The sequence below is a fragment of the Procambarus clarkii genome, chromosome 49 (assembly GCF_040958095.1).
Source record: "Procambarus clarkii isolate CNS0578487 chromosome 49, FALCON_Pclarkii_2.0, whole genome shotgun sequence".
NCBI lineage: Eukaryota > Metazoa > Arthropoda > Malacostraca > Decapoda > Cambaridae > Procambarus > Procambarus clarkii.
In genome coordinates, this window is record NC_091198.1 from 29,815,362 (window position 1) to 29,838,761 (window position 23,400).

Genomic DNA, 23,400 nt, shown 5'->3' on the forward strand with positions numbered 1-23,400 from the left:
CCTCCTCCTGGTCCTCTGTCTGGGGTTCCCCTTCCTTCTACCCGGTCTGTCGTGTCTTCTGTGTCCTCTTCCTCGTCCCCCTCCGATCCTCCTTCCCATCCTCTTCCTCCATCTATCGGCTCTCCCCACCGCCTGTCGGTGCGGGCGGATGTCCATCGCTCTCCTAACGGCCGTCGTGTGTGCTCTCGTTCGGCTTCTCCTGTTGAGACACTGGAATCCGTTGCCCGGTACGTAGTTGCTGGGACACCTGTCTCTTTAAGTCAGAAGCGTAAGCCTGGCTCCTCTCCTTCCTCTTCCCCGGCAGGTAAGAAGGCTTCGCTTTCTTCCTCAGCTCCTCCTTCTGGCTCTGTTGCTCCTTCCCCTCCCGTTTCAGTGCTTGCGCCCCCTGTTCCTGCTATGGAGGTTTCTTTGGCCCCTGCTTCCCTTTCGGTTGCTGCTCTTGCTGGGGTGCGCTCCCCTCTTTCTACTCCCCCTCTTCCTGCTGCTGTCCTTGACTGCTCCTCTCCGTTGTCTCCTCCTCTTCCTCCTCCTCCTCCGGACCCTGCCCGCCCGCCTCTGATCTGTTCTCCCGTTTCCTTCCCTCCGTCTTTACTCAGTTTACCCATGCCCCCTAACCCTGACTTTGCTGACCCTGATCCCGACCCTGATATTCTTTAACGTGCTCTGTTGCTCTTTCGCCTTTGTTTCTTCCTTGTTCTCTGTTTTTGTCCTTTCTCTTCTCGTCGTTGTCCATTCTTCAATGGAACGTTCGAGGTTATTACGCCAATTTCCTCGAACTCCAACTTCTGATTTCGCGGTTTTCGCCCCTTTGTGTCTGTCTCCAGGAGCCAATGCTTGGTGCTCGTCCTGGTCGTTTTCGTGGCTATTCCTTTCTCTCCCCCCCCCCAGCCATTGCTGGGGCTTCTAATTCTTCTGCTCTCTTGATTCGGGCTGATGTTCCCTTTGTTCCTTTACTTTTTCCTTCGCCTCTCCATTGTTCTGCTGCTCGTATCTTTGTGGGGAAATGGTACACAGTTTGTTCCATTTATCTCCCCCCGAGTGTCCCGCTCTCTCTTCCTGATTTGAAACACCTCCTAGACTCCTTGCCAGAGCCTGTGCTCCTGCTGGGTGACTTCAATTGTCGTCATTCTCTTTGGGGTGACGTTCTGACGAATACCCGGGGTCGCCTCCTTGAGCCGTTTCTCCTCTCTTCTTCCCTGTCTCTTCTGAATTCTGGTGAGCCCACTCATTTGGACTCTCGGACTCGCACCCTTTCTTGTCTTGATCTTTCTCTCTGCTCTTCTTCTCTTTACTTAGATTTCACGTGGCAGGTTCTTGATGACCTCCATGGAAGTGATCATTTCCCCATCCTTGTTTCCTTTTTCTCTTTTCGCCCTTCCCTCTCTTTCCCTAGGTGGCAGTTTGCCAAGGCGGACTGGACCCTATTTTCCCTCAGTGCTACTCTCTCTGACCTCTCCCTTCTGCCCCTCTCTCGCGCTCTCCTCCTTTTTCATGACACTGTCTTCAACGCTGCCCTCCGCTCTATTCCTCGCTCTTCCTCTCGGGGTCCACGGAAGTGCGTTCCCTGGTGGAATGCGGACTGTGCTCGGGCTGTCCGCTGTAAGCGTGCAGCCTGGAAGAGGCACCGCCGTAGGCAGACGACCGATTCTTTTCTTTTCTTTCGGAAAGCGAGTGCGGTGGCCCGTAGGGCCATCCGTACGGCTAAACGTGAATGTTGGGCATCTTATGTCTCAACACTTACGTCCGAAACCCCTCTGGCCCAGATCTGGAAGCGTATCCGCAAGATAGCGGGTAAGTTCGTTCCCGATGTTTCACCGGTCCTTCACCTCCATGATACTCTTGTGGCGGACCCGTTGCAGGTCGCTTCCGAACTGGGTTCCCACTTTTCTTCTGTTAGCTCTGGTCTTCATCTTCCCCAATCTTTCCTTCTTCGTAAACCTGTCCTTGAGTCTCGTCCTTTAGATTTCTGCACTCATCTTCAGCTTCCCTATAATGATCCCTTCTCTCTCTCTGAACTTCGTTCTGCCCTGGCCCTCTGCGGTTCTACGGCGGCGGGCTCCGATGGTATTCATTATGAGATGCTTCGCCATCTCCCTCCGAGCACGTCTCAGTATTTACTGAGTCTGTATAATCGGATCTGGGAGTCGTCGTCAGTCCCTGAGGATTGGCTCGATGCCGTTGTCCTCCCTGTTCGCAAACCGGGGTCTCTGGGTACTTCCCCTAAGGACTTTCGCCCTATTGCTCTCACAAGTTGTGTCTGCAAACTCTTTGAACGTATGGTTAACGTTCGTCTGATGTGGTTCCTGGAACACCATCACCTCCTCTCCCCTTCTCAATTTGGTTTCCGCAAGTGCCGCAGCACGACAGATGTCCTGGTGAACTTGGAGGTCTATATTCGTACTGCTTTTGCTGCGAAGACCTCCGTTGTTGCCGTCCTTTTTGACCTAGAAAAGGCTTACGACACCACTTGGCGTTATCATATCCTATCTCAACTTCATTCTTTTGGCCTTCGTGGTCATCTCCCTCTCTTTCTCCGCAGCTTCCTCTCTCGTCGTTCCTTTCGGGTGCGCCTTGGTACCGCTCTCTCTCCCTCTTTTCAGCAATACGAAGGTGTGCCCCAGGGTAGTGTTCTGAGCACTACTCTTTTTCTGGTTGCCCTCAATGGTCTTCTTTCCTCTCTTCCTTCTGGTGTCTTCTCCGCTCTCTATGTCGATGATCTTACCCTTTGTTGTCAGGGTGATGATTCGCCTTTCCTTCAACGCCGGCTTCAACTTGCCATTGATGCCGTGTCGTCTTGGGCCACAGGTCATGGCTTCAAGTTCTCTACTTCTAAGACTTGTGCCATGACTTTTACGCGGAAACGGGTTGTTCTTCGTCCCTCTTTGTCACTTTATGGTCATCCCCTTGAATACAAAGATTCCGCGAAGCTTTTGGGGTTATTCCTTGACACTCGTTTGTCTTGGCCTCCCCATATCTCTTACCTCCGTGTTGAGTGTTCTAAGGCCCTTATCCTCCTTCGGGTCCTGTCCCATACTTCTTGGGGGGCAGATAGGCGCACTCTCCTTGCTTTACATTCCTCTCTCGTCCTGTCTAAGCTCGATTATGGTTGCCCTGCTTACTCGTCTGCTTCTCCTTCTACTCTTCGCCGTCTTGATGCTTTGCACCATACTGGGTTGCGTCTCAGTTCTGGTGCCTTTCGTTCGACTCCCATCCTTAGCTTGTATGTTGACACTGGCTTCCTGTCTCTCCAGGACCGCCGTGATCGCTACTGTCTTCGCTATCTTGCGCGGTCCTTGCAACATCCTTCCTCTCGCCTCTGTCGTGCTTTAACTTTTACCCCTCCTGCGGTTCCTGTTCCTCTTCACCACCTCCCTCTTTCTGTCCGGTTATCTCGCCTACAGGATTCTCTTTCCGTTCGTATTTCTGATGTTTCTCCTCGTGTTGTTCCTTCCTTGCCCCCGTGGAGGGTCCCTCTTCCGCGGTTTTGTACATCCTTGACCCGTATCACTAAAGCTTTTACCCCTCCTACAGTTCTAAAACGCCTTTTCCTCGAGCACTTTTCTTCTCACTCCCGCTCCGTTTCTGTCTTCACCGATGGGTCTAAGTCAGCGGACGGTGTTGGCTACTCTGTTGTTTTTCCTGATCGCACTTATATGTGTCGCTTGCCTCCGGAGACTAGCATCTTTACAGCGGAACTTTATGCTATTCTCTATGCTCTTCGTCTCCTGCTTTCTCGTTGTCAGTCTTCCTTTGTGGTTGTTGTTGACTCTCGTAGTGCCCTCATGGCTCTCGGGTCCTTTAATCCGGTTCATCCAGTAGTTGTCGAGATCCAGCATTGGCTGTTTCTCGTTCACAGTAAATTTAAGTCGGTTGAGTTTTGTTGGGTTCCCAGCCATATTGGTGTGTCTTTAAATGAGCGTGCGGATGCTGCTGCCAAGGAAGCTGTCCGCTCTTGTCCCATCTCTCGCAAAGGCATTCCGTATTCCGACTTTTACCCAGTTATCCATTCCTCAGTCCTTACCCGTTGGCAGGCTTCTTGGTTGTCTGTTACTGGTAACAAGCTACGTACTCTTAAATGTTGTGTTTCCTCGTGGCCGTCCTCCTTCCACCGTAACCGGCGGTGGGAAACAGCTCTGGCGAGGTTGCGTATTGGCCATACTCGCTTAACCCATGGTCACTTGATGGAGCGCCGCCCTGCTCCTTATTGTCCTAGTTGCATTGTCCCTCTTACGGTCGTGCATGTCCTTCTTGAATGTCCTGACTTCCAGGACGAGCGTGTGTCTTGCTTTCCGACCGCCCCTCGCGGTCACCTGTCCCTCGATAGCATTCTTGGTGACTCGGATACTTTTGATATCGTTCGCCTTATGCGTTTTTGTTCTCGTATTGGCATCCTTAGTGATATTTAGCGCCCTCTGATTATTTTGCGTACTTGATGGTGCTACATAGCCTTCCCGGTTTGGTGCCTTCTTTTGATAATTACTTACTTACTTCTGCAATAATCTCATAATCTCACAAATCGATCCTCTACACATTAGGGGGGGGGGTTTATATTAATTGTATATATATGCAGCCAATCAAACTACAGTATTAACTACATACATTGAAAAGGTTCCTTATCTTATAGTACAGCAGGCCTTAATCCAAACAGGTATAACTAGGATGTAGACACCAAATTATCCTCTTTGAGGTAGCTTCCATCACCCAGTAACTGGTGCACAAAGTCTTGCTTCCTCGTCTTGACCTGTCAAAAGGGCGCTAGCTGTAAAGCCAGATTCCTATATATGACAGGTATATCAGAGAAAATACTGTACATGGAACAATAAAGACCTGGCTTAATTACCTTTAGTATGAGGCTACCACGTGCTCTAACCGGGTCACCCTATATAATGACATTAATGGCCATAAATGAAAGATACATGGGTTTCGGAAAGAACACTTAACTTGATTTGTTGACAGCGTGTTGATAATGGTACACCTTTGGTTTCCATAACACTACGTCCAAGTAAAATTAACAGGAGCCGTATTTGCTCCCGTGTGCCTCTGGTCTAAGTATAAACAACAATGGCTGCCCTCCTCCCTCACTCTGACGCCTGGCATACATTGTCCAGATTTCAGAAAGTGATAGAAGGGTCACATTTACTCTACTTTAATATTGATAATTAAGTTAATTTATATAAGATGTTTTTATGATGGTAAAGTCCAAAGACTAATGTATTTAAGAATAATTCCCACCATAATAGGTGGAGAATATAATAGTATGTGGTGATGATATCCCGTTTTCTATAGACGGTAATTCTACTACAAGTTACGTTTTCTATGGGTTAACTTGTTTATACAACACAGCTATTATCTGTCTGTATGATATATTAAATGGTGTCGGATTTTCCGACACCAGGTTGGCTTACTTAAGAACGGCCTTTAGAAACTTGTGTAAGGAATCTTTCAGAACTTTGTGTACCACATATGTCACACCAATCCTGGAGTATGCGGTTCCAGCATGGAATCCATATCCAGTAAAGCATAAGACTAAACTGGAAAAGGTTCAACGGTTTGCCACCAGACTATTACCCAAACTGAGGGGTATGAACTACGAGGAGAGACTACGGGAATTAAACCTCACATCACTGGGAGACAGAAGAGTTAGAGGGGACTTGATCACCACATACAAGATTCTCAGAGGAATTGATAGGGTAGATAAAGGCAGACTATTTACCACAAGGGGCACACGCACTAGGAGACACAGGAGGAAATTGAGTGCCCAAATGAGCCAAAGAGACGTTAGAAAGAATTTTTTCAGTGTCAGAGTAGTAGACAAATGGAATGCATTAGGAAGTGATGTGGTGGAGGCTGACTCCATGCACAGCTTCAAGTGTAGATATAAAAAAGCCCAGTAGGCTCAGGAACCTGTACATTAGTTGATTGACAATTGAGAGGCGGAACCAAAGAGCCAGAGCTCAACCCCGCAAGCACAATTAGGTAAGTACGCTCTGCTTCCCGACCCAAAACACCACGCACCTGATATCACCCGTATATCATCACTCTCCGCTGCCACACAGACGCCTCCACCTACCTGATTACACCTACAAAGAACCACTCTCCGCTTCCCAACCCAAAAGACCACACACCTGATATCACCCTAACAATACCACTCTCCATTGGGTATCTCAGGATTTCACCCACCTGACATCACCCACGCAGTACCACTCTCTGCTGCCCGACCTAGGCCTCCACCTACATGACATCACCCATGCAATACCGCTATATTATACCACACGTAACTGGCCACAATATAGGCCAGTTACAAGGTATCTTTTGGGAGATGAAATTCTTCAAGAGTCAGAGAGAGAGAGAGAGAGAGAGAGAGAGAGAGAGAGAGAGAGAGAGAGAGAGAGAGAGAGAGAGAGAGAGAGAGAGAGAGAGAGAGAGAGAGAGAGAGAGAGAGAGAGAGAGAGAGAGAGAGAGAGAGAGAGAGAGAAAGACCTGGGGGGTTGATATCACGCCAGACCTGTTCCCTGAAGCCCATATCAAGAGTATAACATCATCAGCATATGCCAGGTTGGCTAACATAAGAACGGCATTTAGACACTTGTGCAAAGAATCATTCAGAACTTTCTATACCACCTATGTCAGACCAATTTCTGCAGTGTACAGCCCCAGCATGCAGTCCATATCTAGTCAAGGAAACTACTAAACTGGAAAAAGTTCAAAGGTTTGCCAACTAGACTAGTACCCGGGCTGAGAGGTATGAGCTACGATGAGAGACTACGGGAATTAAAACTCACGTCGCTGGAAGACAGAAGAGTTAGGGGGGACATGATCACCACTTACAAGATTCTCAGAGGAATTGACAGGGTAGATAAAGACAGACTATTTAACACAAGGGGCACACGCACTAGGGAACACAGGTGGAAACCGAGTGCTCAAATGAGCCACAGAGATATTAGAATTTTTTTTTTAGTGTCAGAGTGGTTGACAAATGGAATGTATTAGGCAGTGATGTGGTGGAGGCTGACTCCATACACAGTTTCAAGTGTAGATATGATAGAACCCAATAGGCTCAGGAACCTGTACACCTGTTGATTGACAGTTGAGAGGTGGGACCAAAGAGCACAAAGCACAAATAGGTGAGCACAAATAGACATCCACCCAACAGACATCACCCACACAATACCACTCTCCGCTGACCAACCCTGCCCTTCACCGTCTTGATATCACCCCCACAATACCACTCTCGGCTGCCCGACCCACGCCACCACCCACATGATATCACCCACACAATACCACATTCCGCTGCCCGACCCAGGCCTCCACCCTCCTGGCATCACTCACAATACGACTCTCCGCTCTTTCACCCACGCCTCCACCCACCTGACATCACCCTTACAATACCACTCGTTCGACCCAAGCCTCCACCCACCAAACATCAATGACACAATACTCTGCACCCCGACACAGGCCTCCACCCACCTTACGTCACCCACACAAAACTGTTCTCCGCTGCCCGACTTCACTACCCACGACATCACCCATCAATACCACTCCACCCACCTGACATCATCCACACAATACTGCTCTCCGCTTCCTGACCCAGACCTCCACCTGGGTCGTCACAATACAGTGTGATTCATTACAAGTTTCGGACAAGGAACTCGGCAATCACTGTTACCTAGCAGCAAATAGGTACCTGGGAGTTAGACAGCTGTTACGGGCTGCTTCGTTGGTGTTTATTCACCTGATTGTGCTTGTGGGGGTTGAACTTTGCTCTTTTGGCCCTCCTCTCAACTGTCAATCAACTGTTACTAACTACTAACTTCCCCCCTCCCCTCCCCACACACACACAGGGATTCAGGATGAAAGAAACTTTGCCCATTTGTTTCTGCCTAGACGGAAATGGAACCCAAAAGGCCACAGAATTACGAGTCCTGCGCGCTGTCCACTCAGCTACCAGAGTCCCCCCCCTCTGTGTGTGTGTGTGTGTGTGTGTGTGTGTGTGTGTGTGTGTGTGTGTGTGTGTGTGTGTGTGTGTGTGTGTGTGTGTGTGTGTGTGTGTGTGTGTGTGTGTGTGAAAAATTTAGTTAGTTGTTAGTAACAGTTGATTGATTGACAGTTGAGAGGGCGGGCCGAAAGAGAAGACCTCAAACCCCGCAAGCCAACTAGGTGAATACAATTAGGTGACCGAGCGCCACTGCCCGACCCAGACCATCACCCAGCTGACATCACCCACACAATAACACTCTCCGCTGCCCGACCCAAGCCTCCACCCAGCTGACATCACCCACACAATAACACTGTCCGCTGCCCGACCCAAGCCTCCACCCAGCTGACATCACCCACACAATAACACTCTCCGCTGCCCGACCCAAGCCTCCACCCAGCTGACATCACCCACACAATAACACTCTCCGCTGCCCGACCCAAGCCTCCACCCAGCTGACATCACCCACACAATAACACTCTCCGCTGCCCGACCCAAGCCTCCACCCAGCTGACATCACCCACACAATAACACTCTCCGCTGCCCGACCCAAGCCTCCACCCAGCTGACATCACCCACACAATAACACTCTCCGCTGCCCGACCCAAGCCTCCACCCAGCTGACATCACCCACACAAACCCCTCTACTGTGGCCGTCGCCGACCGGTGACTTACTCCTTGCTGATGAGCAGCATGTAGTCGCCCTTGTGGAAGGAGAGTTCACCCTGGAGGACGGCGGTGTAGTCATACTTGGCCAGCACCACGTAGGGAAAGCTCTTGACCAAGGAGCCCGGGTTCTCTGGGATCTCTGAGACACAAGAACACATACTATTTAATTATTATACTTATACAAACAATTATTTTTGTCAAAATTTAACATCTTCAAATGGAATCAGCCCAAAACATTTGTTGTTAATAAAATCTTAAATATTTTCACTAAAATATTTGATGCATGCACTGGGAGTATTTATTTAAAGAGCTTTAGTTAAACTTCAAAATTTTATGGTGAAATCAAATCCATGTGTAAGTGCATGTAAGGGAGAGAGAGTCCTTGTGTGTGTGAGGGGAGAGTCATGGTGTGTGTGTGTGAGGGGAGAATCATGGTGTGTGTGTGTGAGGGGGGGAAGAGTCATGGTGTGTGTGTGTGAGGGGGGAAGAGTCATGGTGTGTGTGTGTGAGGGGAGAGTCATGGTGTGTGTGTGTGTGAGGGGAGAGTCATGGTGTGTGTGTGTGAGGGGAGAATCATGGTGTGTGTGTGTGAGGGGGGGAAGAGTCATGGTGTGTGTGTGTGAGGGGGGAAGAGTCATGGTGTGTGTGTGTGAGGGGAGAGTCATGGTGTGTGTGTGTGTGAGGGGAGAGTCATGGTGTGTGTGTGAGGGGAGAGTCATGGTGTGTGTGTGTGAGGGGGGAAGAGTCATGGTGTGTGTGTGTGTGAGGGGGGAAGAGTCATGGTGTGTGTGTGTGTGTGAGGGGGGAAGAGTCGTGGTGTGTGTGTGTGTGAGGGGGGAAGAGTCATGGTGTGTGTGTGTGAGGGGGGAAGAGTCCTTGTGTGTGAGAGGGGAGAGTCCTTGTTTGTGTGTGAGAGGGGAGAGTCATGGTGTGTGTGTGTGAGGGGGGAGAGTCATGGTGTGTGTGTGTGAGGGGGGAAGAGTCATGGTGTGTGTGTGTGAGGGGGGAAGAGTCCTTGTGTGTGAGAGGGGAGAGTCCTTGTTTGTGTGTGAGAGGGGAGAGTCATGGTGTGTGTGTGTGAGGGGGGAGAGTCATGGTGTGTGTGTGTGAGGGGGGAAGAGTCATGGTGTGTGTGTGTGAGGGGGGAAGAGTCCTTGTGTGTGAGAGGGGAGAGTCCTTGTTTGTGTGTGAGGGGGGAGAGTCATGGTGTGTGTGTGTGAGGGGAGAGTCATGGTGTGTGTGTGTGAGGGGGGAGAGTCCTTGTGTGTGTGTGTGAGAGGGAAGAGTCCTTGTGTATGTGAGGGGAGAGTCCTTGTGTGTGTGAGGGGAGAGTCCTTGTGTGTGTGAGAGGGGAGAGTCCTTGTGTGTGTGAGGGAAGAGTCCTTGTGTGTGTGAGGGAAGAGTCCTTGTGTGTGTGTGTGCGAGGGGAGAGTCCTTGTGTGTGTGTGAGGGGAGAGTCCTTGTGTGTGTGAGAGGGGAGAGTCCTTGTGTGTGCGAGGGGAGAGTCCTTGTGTGTGTGTGAGGGGAGAGTCCTTGTGTGTGTGAGAGGGGAGAGTCCTTGTGTGTGTGAGGGAAGAGTCCTTGTGTGTGTGAGGGAAGAGTCCTTGTGTGTGTGTGTGAGGGGAGAGTCCTTGTGTGTGTGTGTAAGGGAAGAGTCCTTGTGTGTGTGTGTGTGAGGGGGCGAGTCCTTGTGTGTGTGTGAGGGGAGAGTCCTTGTGTGTGTGTGTGTGAGGGGAGAGTCCTTGTGTGTGTGTGTGTGAGGGGAGAGTCCTTGTGTGTGTGAGGGGAGAGTCCTTGTGTGTGTGTAAGGGAAGAGTCCTTGTGTGTGTGAGGGGAGAGTCCTTGTGTGTGTGAGGGGAGAGTCCTTGTGTGTGTGAGGGGAGAGTCCTTGTGTGTGTGAGGGGAGAGTTCTTGTGTGTGTGAGGGGAGAGTCCTTGTGTGTGTGAGGGGAGAGTCCTTATGTGTGTGAGGGGAGAGTCCTTGTGTGTGTGAGGGGAGAGTCCTTGTGTGTGTGAGGGGAGAGTCCTTGTGTGTGTGAGGGGAGAGTCCTTGTGTGTGTGAGGGGTGAGTCCTTGTGTGTGTGAGGGGAGAGTCCTTGTGTGTGTGAGGGGAGAGTCCTTGTGTGTGTGAGGGGAGAGTCCTTGTGTGTGTGAGGGGAGAGTTCTTGTGTGTGTGTGAGGGAAGAGTCCTTGTGTGTGTGAGGGGAGAGTCCTTGTGTGTGTGAGGGGTGAGTCCTTGTGTGTGTGAGGGAAGAGTCCTTGTGTGTGTGAGGGGTGAGTCCTTGTGTGTGTGAGGGGAGAGTCCTTGTGTGTGTGAGGGGAGAGTTCTTGTGTGTGTGTGAGGGAAGAGTCCTTGTGTGTGTGAGGGGAGAGTCCTTGTGTGTGTGAGGGGAGAGTTTTTGTGTGTGTGAGGGGAGAGTCCTTGTGTGTGTGAGGGGAGAGTCCTTATGTGTGTGAGGGGAGAGTCCTTGTGTGTGTGAGGGGAGAGTCCTTGTGTGTGTGAGGGGAGAGTCCTTGTGTGTGTGAGGGGAGAGTCCTTGTGTGTGTAAGGGGAGAGTCCTTGTGTGTGTGAGGAGAGAGTCCTTATGTGTGTGAGGGGAGAGTCGTTGTGTGTGTGAGGGGAGAGTCCTTGTGTGTAGATATGATAGAGCCCAGTAGACTCAGGAATCTGTACATCAGTTGATTGACGGTTCAGAGGCAGGACCAAAGAGCCAAAGCTCAACCCTCGCAAGCACAACTAGGTGAGTACACACACACACAGACTCTTATACTTTAGGGAACCTGATAGCTGAGTGGACAGCACCCTAGACTCTTAATCCTAGGGTTTGGGTTCGATCCTCGGTGATGGCAGAAACGACGTTGGCAGTGCATTTTCACCATGATGCCCTTGTTACCTAGAAGTAAATAGGTACCGGGGAATTAGACAGCTGATACGGGCTGCTTCCTGTGTGTGTACTCACCTATTTGTACTCACCTATTTGTGTCTGCTGGATCGAGCATTTACTCTTAGATCCCGCCTTTCCAGCCATCGGTTGTTTACAACAATAACTCCGGTCCTATTTCCCTATCATACCTAGTCTTAAAATTATGAAAAGAATTTGCTTCCACAACCTGCTCCTTAAGTGTATTCCATTTTTCTACTACTCTCACGCTAAAAGAAAACTGCCTAACATCTCTGCGATTCATCTGAGTTTCCAGCTTCAACCCATGTCCCCTCGTTCTGTTACCATTTTGTATGAACATTTCGTCTATGTATACTCTGTCAATCTCCCAGAGTATTTTATACTTTCCTATCATATCCCCCCCTTTCCCTTCTTTCTAGTGTCGTAAGGCATAGTTCTTTCAGGCGCTCTTCATATCCCATCCCTCGAAACTCTGGGACGAGTCTTGTTGCAAACTTCTGAACCTTTTCCAGTTTCCTTATGTGCTTCTTCAGATGGGGACTCCGTGATGAGGCGGCATACTCTAAGACTGGCCTCACATAGGCAGTGTAAAGCGCTCTAAATGCCTCCTTACTTATGTTTCTGAATGACGTTCTAACTTTTGCCAGTGTAGCATACGCTGCTGTCGTTATCCTATTTATATCTGCCTCAGGAGATAGATTATGTGTTACGTCCATACCCAGGTCTCTTTCTTGCGTCATCACAGGTAGGGAGTTCCCTTTCATTGTGTACTGTCCCTTTGGTCTCCTGTCACCTAGTCCGATTTCCATAACATTACATTTGCTTGTGTTGAACTTAAGTAGCCATTTCTCTGACCATCTCTGCAACCTGTTCAAGTCCTCTTGAAGGATCTACGATCCTCATCTGTCACAACTCTTCTCATCAACTTTGCGTAATCCGCAATCATTGACATGTAGGACTCTACTCCTGTAAACATGTCATTTACATATATTAGAAATGGAATTGATCCCAGCACCGATCCTTGAGGTACTCCACTCATTACTGTTCACCAGTTCGACTTCTCGCCCCCCTTACCGTAGCTCTTTGGCTCTTGTTAGGTAGTTCTTTATCCATGCTAGTGCCTTTCCTCTCACCCCCACCTGCCTCTCGAGTTTGAATAGCAGTCTCATGTGCGGTATTGTATGAAAGGCTTTTGGCAGTCAAGAAATAAGCAGTCTGCCCAACCTTCTCTGTCCTGTCTTATCCTCGTTATTTTTTGTCATAGAATTCCAGAAGGTTTGTTAGGCAAGATTTCCCTTTCCAGAACCCATATTGATGTTTGTTTACAAACCTAGCGTTCTCCAGCTGTGCAACCAGTCGTAGCCTAATTATTCTCTCACGTATTTTACAGGGGATGCTTGTCAGTGATACAGGTCTATAGTTAAGTGCCTCCTCACTATCACCTTTCTTGAAAATCGCTACAACATTTGCCATCTTCCAGCAATTGGACAATTCTCCCGACATAAGTGATTCATTAAAGATCCTTGCCAGAGGCACGCTGAGGGCCTGCGCTGCCTTTTTTAGTATCCACAGTGATACTTTGTCTGGTCCAACTGCTTTAGTTGCATCCAGTGTTGTCAACTGTTTCATTACCTCCTCTTCTATAACCTCTATATCTGATAGTCTTTCATCTAGAGTAATCTCTTCTAACAATGGGAGCTGCTCAGGCTCGGTTGTGAACATTCCGTGGAAACTGGCATTCAGTGCCTCGCAGATTTCTTGTCACTTTCTGTATATGCCCCCTCTGTCTTCCTTAGTCTTGTCACTTGGTCGTTCACCGACATTCTTCTTCTTATTTGGCTGTGTAGAAATTTAGGTTGCTTTTTCGCTTTGATCGCAATATCGTTCTCATAGTTTCTTTCCGATGTTTTTCTTATGTTAATGTAATCGTTCCTAGCTCTGTTGCATCTGATCCTGTTGTCCTCTGTCCTTTGTCTTCTATACTTCCTCCACTCCCGCCTGCTGGCCATTTTTGCTTCCTGACACTGTCTACTAAACCATGGGTTATTATATTCCCTCTTATTTTTTTCCTTCACTGTTGGTATAAATCTGTTCGGCCTCCTGGCATTTCCTTATGACTAGGTCCATCATATCTTGGACTGTTTTTCCTCCAATTTCTTCCTCCCACTGCACTTCTCCCAGATAGTCCCTTATCCTCTTGTAGTCCCTTTTCCTGTAGTCAACTCTCCTTTCCCAGACCTCTTTTCTCTTGGTCACAAGTTTGAATTCCATTATGAAGTCAAAGACTAGGACACAATGGTCACTGGCCCCTAGAGGCATTTCAAGTTCCAAATTCTCGACGTCTTCTACGTTCTGGGTGAAAATCAGATTTAATAGGCTCGGTGCATCTCCTCCTCTTTCCCTTGTGTCTTCCTTCACATGTTGTGTTAGGAAATCCTGTGTATAACATCTACTAACTTTCCTCCCTACGTTTCGTCCCCTCCATGGGGATTCCTTGATTCCCAATTTATCTCTCCATGATTTAGGTCCCCCATGACCAGCAGTTTCGCTCTCATTCTGTGAGCTAATGTTGCTGCCTTCTGCAGTTCATCTATGCATGCCTTGTTGTTTTCATCATACTCCTGCCTGGGTCTTCTACTGTTTGGTGGGGGATTGTAGATTACCAAGATCACAATCTTCCTCCCATCTGCTGTCAGAGTTCCATGTATGAAGCTTGTGCTCTCATTGGTAACCTGATTTCTCAGGTCTTCAAACTTCCATTTCCGCTTTATTAGGAGTGCCACTCCCCCTCCCTGTCTCTGTGTCCTCTCTTTTCTTATCACCTGGTACCCATCTGGAAAGATTGCATCCGTGATCATGTTGGGTTTTGGGGGATGAGGGGATGAGGAAGTGTGTGTGTGTGTGTGTGTGTGTGTGTGTGTGTGTGTGTGTGTGTGTGTGTGTGTGTTCACCTAGTATTCACTTAGTTGTGCTTGCAGGGGTTGAGCTCTGCTCTGATGGCCCACCTCTCAGCTGTCAATCAATCAACTGTTGCTAACTACCTTTTTATTTTCACACACACACACACACACACACACACACAATGATGGACTATGTCACCCAAAAGTCTCAGGAGGCTCAGAACAGGTTCATCCTGGCCCGAAAGGAAAAATCAGAGAAGCAAAAGAAGAATCCATGGTTTAATAGGGCATGTATGGAAGCAAAGGAACTAAACAAAAGGGCGTGGAGGAACTTCCGAAATAACAGAATACCAGAAAGCAGAGAGAGATACCAGAGAACCAGGAATGAGTATGTTAGTGTGAGAAGAGAAGCAGAGAAAAATTATGAAAATGATATAGCAAGCAAAGCCAAGACCGAACCAAAGCTACTCCACAGTCACATCAGGAGGAAAACAACAGTGAATTAACAGGTAATGAAACTTATAACAGGCGAGGACAGGTATACAGAGAATGACAAAGAGGTGTGTGAAGAACTCAACAAGAGATTCCAGGAGGTCTTTACAATAGAACAAGGAGAGGTCACTGCGCTAAGAGAGGGGGAAGTAAACTAGACGGCCTTGGAAAGGTTCAAAATTACGAGAGAACTCTCTGCTTCCAATTGCTTAGGTACTCCCTTATCCACTGGAGAACCTTACCAGTAACTCCTACCCCTCTCTCCAACGTATGTACCAGCCACTTATGGGGTACTGAGTCAAAGGCTTTCCGACAGTACAAAAAAATGCAGTCCGCCCATTCTTCTCTTTCTTGTTTAATCTTTGTCACCTCGTGGTAGAATTATATTAAGCCCGTAAGGCAAGATTTAACCCATGTTGATGGGTTGTCACGAAGGTCCTTCTCTCCAGATGTGTTACTAGGTTTTTTCTCACAATCTTCTCCATCACTTTGCATGGTATACAAGTTAAGGACACTGGCCTGTAGTTCAGTGCCTCTTGTCTGTCACCCTTTTTGTATATTGGGACTACATTAGCCGTCTTCCATATTTCTGGTAGGTCTCCCGTCTCCAGTGACCTACTATACACTATCGAGAGTGGCAAACAAAGTGCTCCTGCACACTCTTTCAATACCCATGGTGAGATTCCGTCTGGCCCAACAGCTTTTCTCACGTCCAGCTCCAATAGGTGCTTCTTGACCTCATCTCTTGTAATTTCGAACCTTTCCAAGGTCGCCTGGTTTGCTGCCACCTGTCCTAGCGCCGTGACTTCTTGTTCTATTGTAAAGACCTCTTGAAACCTTTTGTTGAGTTCCTCACACACCTCTTTGTCATTCTCTGTGTACCTGTCCTCACCCGTCCTAAGTTTCATCACCTGTTCCTTCACTGTTGTCTTCCTCCTGATGTGACTGTAGTAGCTTTGGTTCGGTCTTGGCTTTATTAGCTATATCATTTTCATACCTTTTCTCAGCTGCTCTTCTCACACTAACATACTCGTTCCTGGTTCTCTGGTATCTCTCTCTACTTTCTGGGGTTCTATTATTATGGAAGTTCCTCCACGCCCTTTTGTTCAGCTCCTTTGTTTTCATACATTCCCCATTAAACCACGGATTCTTCTTTTGCTTCTCGTTTTTTCCTGTCGGGCCGGAATAAACCTGCTTACTGCCTCCTGGCTCTTGGGTGACATAGTCCATCATGTCTTGTACGGACTTGGTTCTGAGTTCTGTGTCCCATTGAAGGAATTTATTCATCTCCTCATAGTTTCCCTTTCGGTACGCCATCCCTTTGTTTCCCAGTTCTTTTTTGTGGGCGATAATTCCTAGCTCAACCACGTACTCAAAGATCAATACACTATGATCACTCATTCCCAAGGGGGCTTCCAACTTAACTTCCCATATATCCGACTCATTTAGGGAAAATATCAGATCAAGCATGGCTGGTTCATCCTCTCCTCTCATTCTTGTTGCTCCCTTGACGTGTTGACTTAGAAAATTTCTTTTTGCCACGTCCAGCAGCTTAGCTCTCCATGTGTCTGGTCCTACAAGTGGGTTTCTGTTTCCCCAATCTATCTTCCATGGTTGAAGTCTACCATGATTAGTAGTCTGGATCCGTTCCTGCTAGCCACAGAAGCTGCTCTCTATTATATTGATGGTGGCCATGTTGTTTCTATCATATTCCTGTCTGGGTCTTCTGTCGTTCGGTGGGGGATTATATATGACTACTACTATAATTTTATGTCCTCCAGTTGCTATGGTGCCTGATATGTAGTCACTGAAACCTTCACAGTTCTGGTTTATCATCTCTTTAAAACTCCAACCTTTTCTTATCAGCATAGCTACACCACCTCCTCCTTTCCCTTCTCTGTCTTTCCTCACTACATAATAGTCCTGTGGAAACACTGCATTTGTTATGGTTTTCGTTAGCTTTGTTATGCGAGTGCTATTATGTCTGGGTTTTCTTCTAGTGCCCATTCTCCGAGTTCACTTATTTTATTTGTAATCCCATCTATGTTGGTGTACATTGCTTTGAAGTTCACTTTCTTCTGTTCATTTTCTAGTCCCCTTCTTGACGAGCGTTAAGTTCTGCTGGTGGGGAAAGCTGTTCCCTAGGTGAGAAGATCTGTGAGGTGGCTTGCAGGGTCTCAGAGGATTTATCAAGGGAAGGGGGGGACAGGTAGGGTGTGGGGTGAGGAGATAGGGGGGACATGGAGGATATGGGGGGGAGGGGGGATAAGGAGGGTATGGGATGAATGGGGTTGGGGGACAGGGGGGAAAGGTGGGAGGGGGGGACATGTTGGGAATGGGGGAGGGGTGACAGGGTCAGAATGGGATGGGGGGAGGGAGGGTTGGGTGAGCATTTGGGTGGGGGCTGGTAGGATGAGGGGAAGGGAGGGTTTCTATGCAGAGGGGGATGGTGGTGTTGCCCTCCCCTCTGGTGTTGCTGGGATGCTGGTTGTGGGTTCCCCTCTTGTTTCTGGGACTGTTGTGTTGGGGGCTGCGATTTCCTGGTTTACTCCTCTCTCCCTGCGCTTCCTCCTTGCCTCTGCTACCCTGGCTCTCTCCTCCTTCGTCCTGTCCCCTGCAGGAATACTTTTTTGTATTCCTGCACATACTGCAGTTGACTCTTCCTTTCTAGAATAACCTCCTTCGTGGTCTCGTTTGTAAACACCACCTTTACCAGTCGGTTTCTATCCTTGTTGTACCAGCCCCACCTGAAAACCTTCTCAATGTTTTGTTCAGCACCTTCCATCTGTAACCCCCTCAGTATCCCATGTACTGTCTCTGTCCATGCTATTCCGTTCCTGCCTATTGGATCCTTTCTGTTCTTTGATGCCTACAACTACCACTGATCTTTTTCTTTCCAGCAGCTGACTGGTGAATCTTTCTGCTTCCTGTGAGGTAGCTGCTTGCATGGCTACCTCCCTCACTGTGTCCATTGCTTCTGAGCTCTTTCTCAGTCTTTCCTCAAATGTTTCAGGTACAGAGGCATTTCTTTCTAATGCAACATTCCCACCTTCCCTTTGGATGATAATCTGATGCTCGGCCTCTTTACTTTTCTCTGTGAGGGATTTGATCTCCCTCGCTGATGTCAGCTCACTTTGCAGGTTGCTAATGGTAATCCTCATTTCATGTATCATCGTCAGTGTGTGTGTGTGTGTGTGTGTGTGTGTGTGTGTGTGTGTGTGTGTGTGTGTGTGTGTGTGTGTGTGTGTGTGTGTGTGTGTGTGTATTCACCTAGTAGTGTTTGCGGGGGTTGAGCTTTGACAGTTGAGAGGCGGGCTGAAAGAGCAATCAACTTTTTACTAACTACTTTTTTTCCCCACACCACACACACACCCCGGGAAGCAGCCCGTGACAGCTGACTAACTCCCAGGTACCTATTTACTGCTAGGTAACAGGGGCATTCAGGGTGAAAGATACTTTGCCCATTTGTTTCTGCCTCATGCGGGAATCGAACCTGTGTCACAGAATTACGAGTCCTGCACGCTATCCACCAGGCTACGAGGCCCCATATGTGTTTGTGTTTGTGTGTGTGTGTGTGTGTGTGTGTGTGTGTGTGTGTGTGTGTGTGTGTGTGTGTAATTACCTAAATGTAGTTACAGGATGAGAACTACGCTCGTGGTGTCCCGTCTTCCCAGCACTCTTTATCATATAACGCTTTGAAACTGCTGACGGTCTTGGCCTCCACCACCTTCTCACCTAACTTGTTCCAACCGTCTACCACTCTGTTTGCGAAAGTGAATTTTCTTATATTTCTTCGGCATCTGTGTTTAACTAGTTTAAATCTATGACCTCTTGTTCTTAAAGTTCCAGGTCTCAGGAAATCTTCCCTATCGATTTTATCAATTCCTGTTACAATTTTGTATGTAGTGATCATATCACCTCTTTCTTCTGTCTTCTAGTTTTGGCATATTTAATGCCTCTAACCTCTCCTCGTAGCTCTTGCCCTTCAGTTCTGGGAGCCACTTAGTAGCATGTCTTTGTGTGTGTGTGTGTGTGTGTGTGTGTGTGCGGAGTGTCCAGGGGTGTGTACCCACCTATTTGTGCTTGCAGGATCGAGCATTGGCTCTTGGATCCCGCCTTTCTAGCTGCCGTTTGTTTAATGCAAATACTCCTATTGTATTTCTCTATCATATCTAGTTTTAAAATTATGAATAGTGTGCTTCTACAACCAGCTCCATTAGTTCATTCTTTTTTGCCAGTACTCTCACGCTAAAACAAATCCTTCTAACATCTTCATAACTGAAGTTTAAACCACACACCAGAAGATAAGGAGTAATGATCGACTTGATAATGATCCGAAATGATAATGCCCCACAATCGACTTGATAATGACCCAGAATGGACCGAAACGTCTCCTCATCTTCTGCAGTGTGGTTTAGTCTTCATATCTTCAGCCACGTTTCTGTGACTCATCGTCGGCATCTCTGACTCGTCTAAGTTTCCAGCTTCCACTCATGTCTCCTTGTTCTGTTGGGTTTCAGTGTGTGAACGTTTCATATATTTCCACTCTGTCAATCTCTCCTAAGAATTTTATGTTTCTATCATATCTCCGCGCACTCCTCTGCTTTTTTCTAGCGTCGTCAGGTACAGTTCCTTCAGTCGCTCATCATTCCCCATCCCTCGAAACTCTGGGACGAGCCTCGTCACAAATTTCTCTACCTTTTTCAGTTTCCTTATGCTCTTCTTCAGGTGGGGGCTCAATGATGAGGCTGCATAATCTAAGACTAGTCTCATGTAGGCACTGTTAAGTGCTCTAAACGCCTCTTTAATTAGGTTTCTGAATGACGTTCGAACGTTTGCTAGTATAGAGTTTGCTGATATTGTTATCTGATTTATATGAGCCTCAGGAGTTAGAACTGGTGTTACGTTCACTCCCAGTGCACGTAACACTGAGTGCTAACACTCGAATCATCACAGGTAGGTAGTTCACGTTTATTGCGTACTGACCATTTGGTCTCCTTTCACCTAGACTCCTTTCCATAACTTTAAACTTGCTCATGTTGAACTCCAGTAGCCATTTCTCTGACCACCTCTGCAGCTTGCTCAAGTCTTATTGGAGGATTCTACAAACCTCATCTGTCACTACTCATCTCATTACTTTTGAGTCATCCACGAACATCGACATATAGGACGGACTCTTGTAGACATGCTGTTTATATATCTTAGAAATAGAACTGGATCCAGCACCGATCCTTTAGGTATTCCACACGCTACAGTTCGCCAGTCAGACTTCTCACCACTACTGTTGCTCTCTGGCTCCTGCCTGTTAAGTATTCCCATACCCATGCTAGGGCTTTCCGCTTATGCCAGCCTCTCAAGTTTGAATGGCAGTTTCCCGTGCGGTACTGTATCAAAATCATTTTGACAGTTAAGAAATATGCAGTCTGCCCTTCCTTTCCTATCGTGCCTTATTCTTATTACTTTATCATAGAATTCCAGGTTTGTTAAACATGATTTCCTTTTGTTTGAACCCCTGTTGGCGTTTGTTTACAAACTTAATTTTCTCTTAGTGTGTAACTAGCCTTAACCTAATTATTCTTTCAAGTACTTTACAGGGGATGCGTGTCAGTGATACTGTTCGGTACTTATTTGCTTCTTCCCTATCTCCTTTCTTGAAAATTGATACCACATTTGCCTTCTTCCAGCAACTGGGCAACGCTCCCTTCGTAAGTGACTCATTAAAGATCCTTGCTAGAGGCCAACTTAGGGCCTTCGTTGCCTCTTTTAGTATCCAGGGTGATGCGTTCTCTGGTCCAACTGCTATAGTTTCATCCAGTGTTGTTAGGTGTTTCATCACCCCGTCTGCTGTCACTGTAGGTGTTTCATCACCCCGTCTGCTGTCACTGTAGGTGTTTCATCACCCCGTCTGCTGTCACTGTATATATGATAGTCTTCTATCTCAGGTCATCTTCTCTTCTAACAATAAGAGCTGCTCAGGGTCGATTGTGAACTCTACATGGAAACTCCCTTCTGCTTCTCATTTTATGCTCCTTGGCACTGTCTCTTAAACCATTCGGTAATTATATTCCTTCCTACTTTTTTCCCTTACTGCTGGTATAAAACTCATTTCAGCCTTCTCGCATTATCACTTTACTAGGTCCATCATATCTTGCACTGTTTTTCCTCTAAATTATTCTTCTCTCTGCACTTCACTCAGATATTCCTTTTTCATCCTGTAATCCCATTTCTTATAGTCTACTCTCCTTTCCCAGACCTCTTGATCCGTGGTCACAGTTTTAAGCTCAATCATGTAGTCAAAGACTTGTACACAATGATCACTTACACCTAGGGGTATTTCGTGTTCGAAATTCGCAATGTTTTCCTAGTTCTTAGTGACAGATAGGCCTCATAGGAACGGCGTATCCGCTCCTCTTTTCCTTGTCTTCCTTCACATGTTGCGTTTTGAAATTCATGTCTGGCAGAGGGGCTCTGGGAGCCAGGGTCTCGGGGGTAGATGGAATCTGGGCAACTAGGGGAATCTGTGGGATGGATGGGGTCTGGGCAGCTAGGGGGGTGTGAAGGGCGTAATGGGTCTGAGAGGTAGGGTCTTAGAGGTGGAGTGAGGCTGAGAGTCAGAACGAGGGTGTGCCAGGGGCTGGGGAAAGCAGGAGTAGGAATGTGTTTTTTGGTAGAAAGTGGGAAAGTGAGAGGAGGGGGGCTTAAGATGGGAGTGGGGAGGAGCAAGGGTTTTAAAGGTAGGGGAGAGGCGAGTGGGAGAGATGCTGTCTCTCCCATACTCGCTAATCCATCCCCCACTAATCCAATATCCCCATCCATGCTGCTTTTCATGCCTTGACAACTCCTTGGCAAGCCTTGTACATTTGGCTTCCGTCTCGTCCCTCATCTTCCTGATTTCTCCCTGAATATTGTCCTCAAACCCTGGTTTTTGTCTCTCAAGCTCATCTTGTATGTGTTGAAATATCTCTTAATTTCCAGACTCAAATCCTCCATCCAATCGCTCCTCCTCAACACATTTCCCTGTCACCTTTGTAAACCTAACCTCTTCCCTGCTACTGCTTGACCTGGTCATCGTTCCTGATTTTGGCATTGCAGTAAACTACCTTAGCCAAGATTCGTCTCAATTATCTTACTCGGTCTACTTGCAAAAGGGGTGGGTGTACCCAGGCGTCTTCTCACAGAGGTGATGTAGGAGCAGGTGAGGTCGATAGCGGTGTGAGGTCAACTCGCCTCACCATTGGTCTACTTTACCCTCTTACGGTCAGCTAGGGCCAGTAACCGGGTTCTTTCTGTTAACATGTCTAATAACTTTTTCTTGATCCTACCCCAAGTCAATGGTAAGTTTTTAAGAACTGGCTGTGGCGAGTGGTAGTGCAAAGAATAAAGAGGGATAAACAATATGCAATTACACCTTCACCAATATATATTATCACCTTCACCGATATTATATATATATATATATATTATATATATCTTTAAGTATTACTTCATGTATTTACACTGTGTCGCTTTCACTCAGGACACTCAATAGATCCACAGTGTTCATCAAATCCCGGCAAGTCCACTACGTCCAGGTACATATCTTCCACACTCAATGATTATCACCGGTGAGTTCACCTTCCTCAACATGGGCCAGTCCACTTACCGTATCATCACCATGTCCCAATACCCCACATCCACTCTCCAGAAACACACTGGTGGAGGGTTTCAGCAACACGCTGACAGGGGTCTCGAATAATCACGTACAAAAGTAACTAACACCCTGCCAGAAGTCTCTAGCAACAGCACTTCTCAACAGACGCACTACTGTCGCCTTGTAACTCTTCTTCGCCAAATCCCGAGTACGTCAGTCCATACAACACTGCATAAATCCAGCAGCTAACACACAGCTACTACCAATGGTAGCCACTTTGTCCTCATACAGGACCAAGTCAGGAGTTTTGGACTGCCCAAGGTGGACTACCCTTCTCAGCGCAATCGCCTCCTCACATCACCTCTGTGAACATAAACGTCATTAGCTAGACAGACAGTATACTGGGTGGCCTTGGGATAAAACTCTTTCACCTGAACTGAAACTATAATTGTATTCACAACCTAGATACCGTTATGCCATCCACCAGAGGTCATCATCATTGATGACCTCTAAACTGAGGTATGAAACAGGAGCCTTGCACCGACGCCCCACCGCCAACAGATGGCGCTGTCTTTGTGTCGCCTAATACTTGGGAGTTGGAGTGCAGGTCCATAGATGGCGCCGAAATCGCCACTCCCAACTCCGGCGATGGTGTTGATACCGTAACACACCCCAGTAACTATTATTTTCAAATATATTAATTCTACTTTCTTCACTTTCTTATGGTTTGTATCAGTTTACCAGATAATCATTTACTCGTCCGCACTTTTCTCTGGGATGTAAACGTTTAACCCTCCCAAATTAATAGAAGACACTGGATCTTCCCAGCCCA

General features: G+C 47.6%; 1 protein-coding gene across 1 annotated transcript in view; it reads right to left on the reverse strand.

The window, feature by feature from the left end:
• LOC123763248 (tyrosine-protein kinase HCK) overlaps positions 1 to 23,400 on the reverse strand; it is a 172,172-nt gene that overhangs the window by 124,934 nt on the left and 23,838 nt on the right. The window contains exon 3 of the mRNA XM_045750359.2: positions 8,651 to 8,783. Coding sequence (XP_045606315.1) covers positions 8,651 to 8,783 — 133 coding nt within the window. The remainder of the gene's footprint in view (positions 1 to 8,650; positions 8,784 to 23,400) is intronic.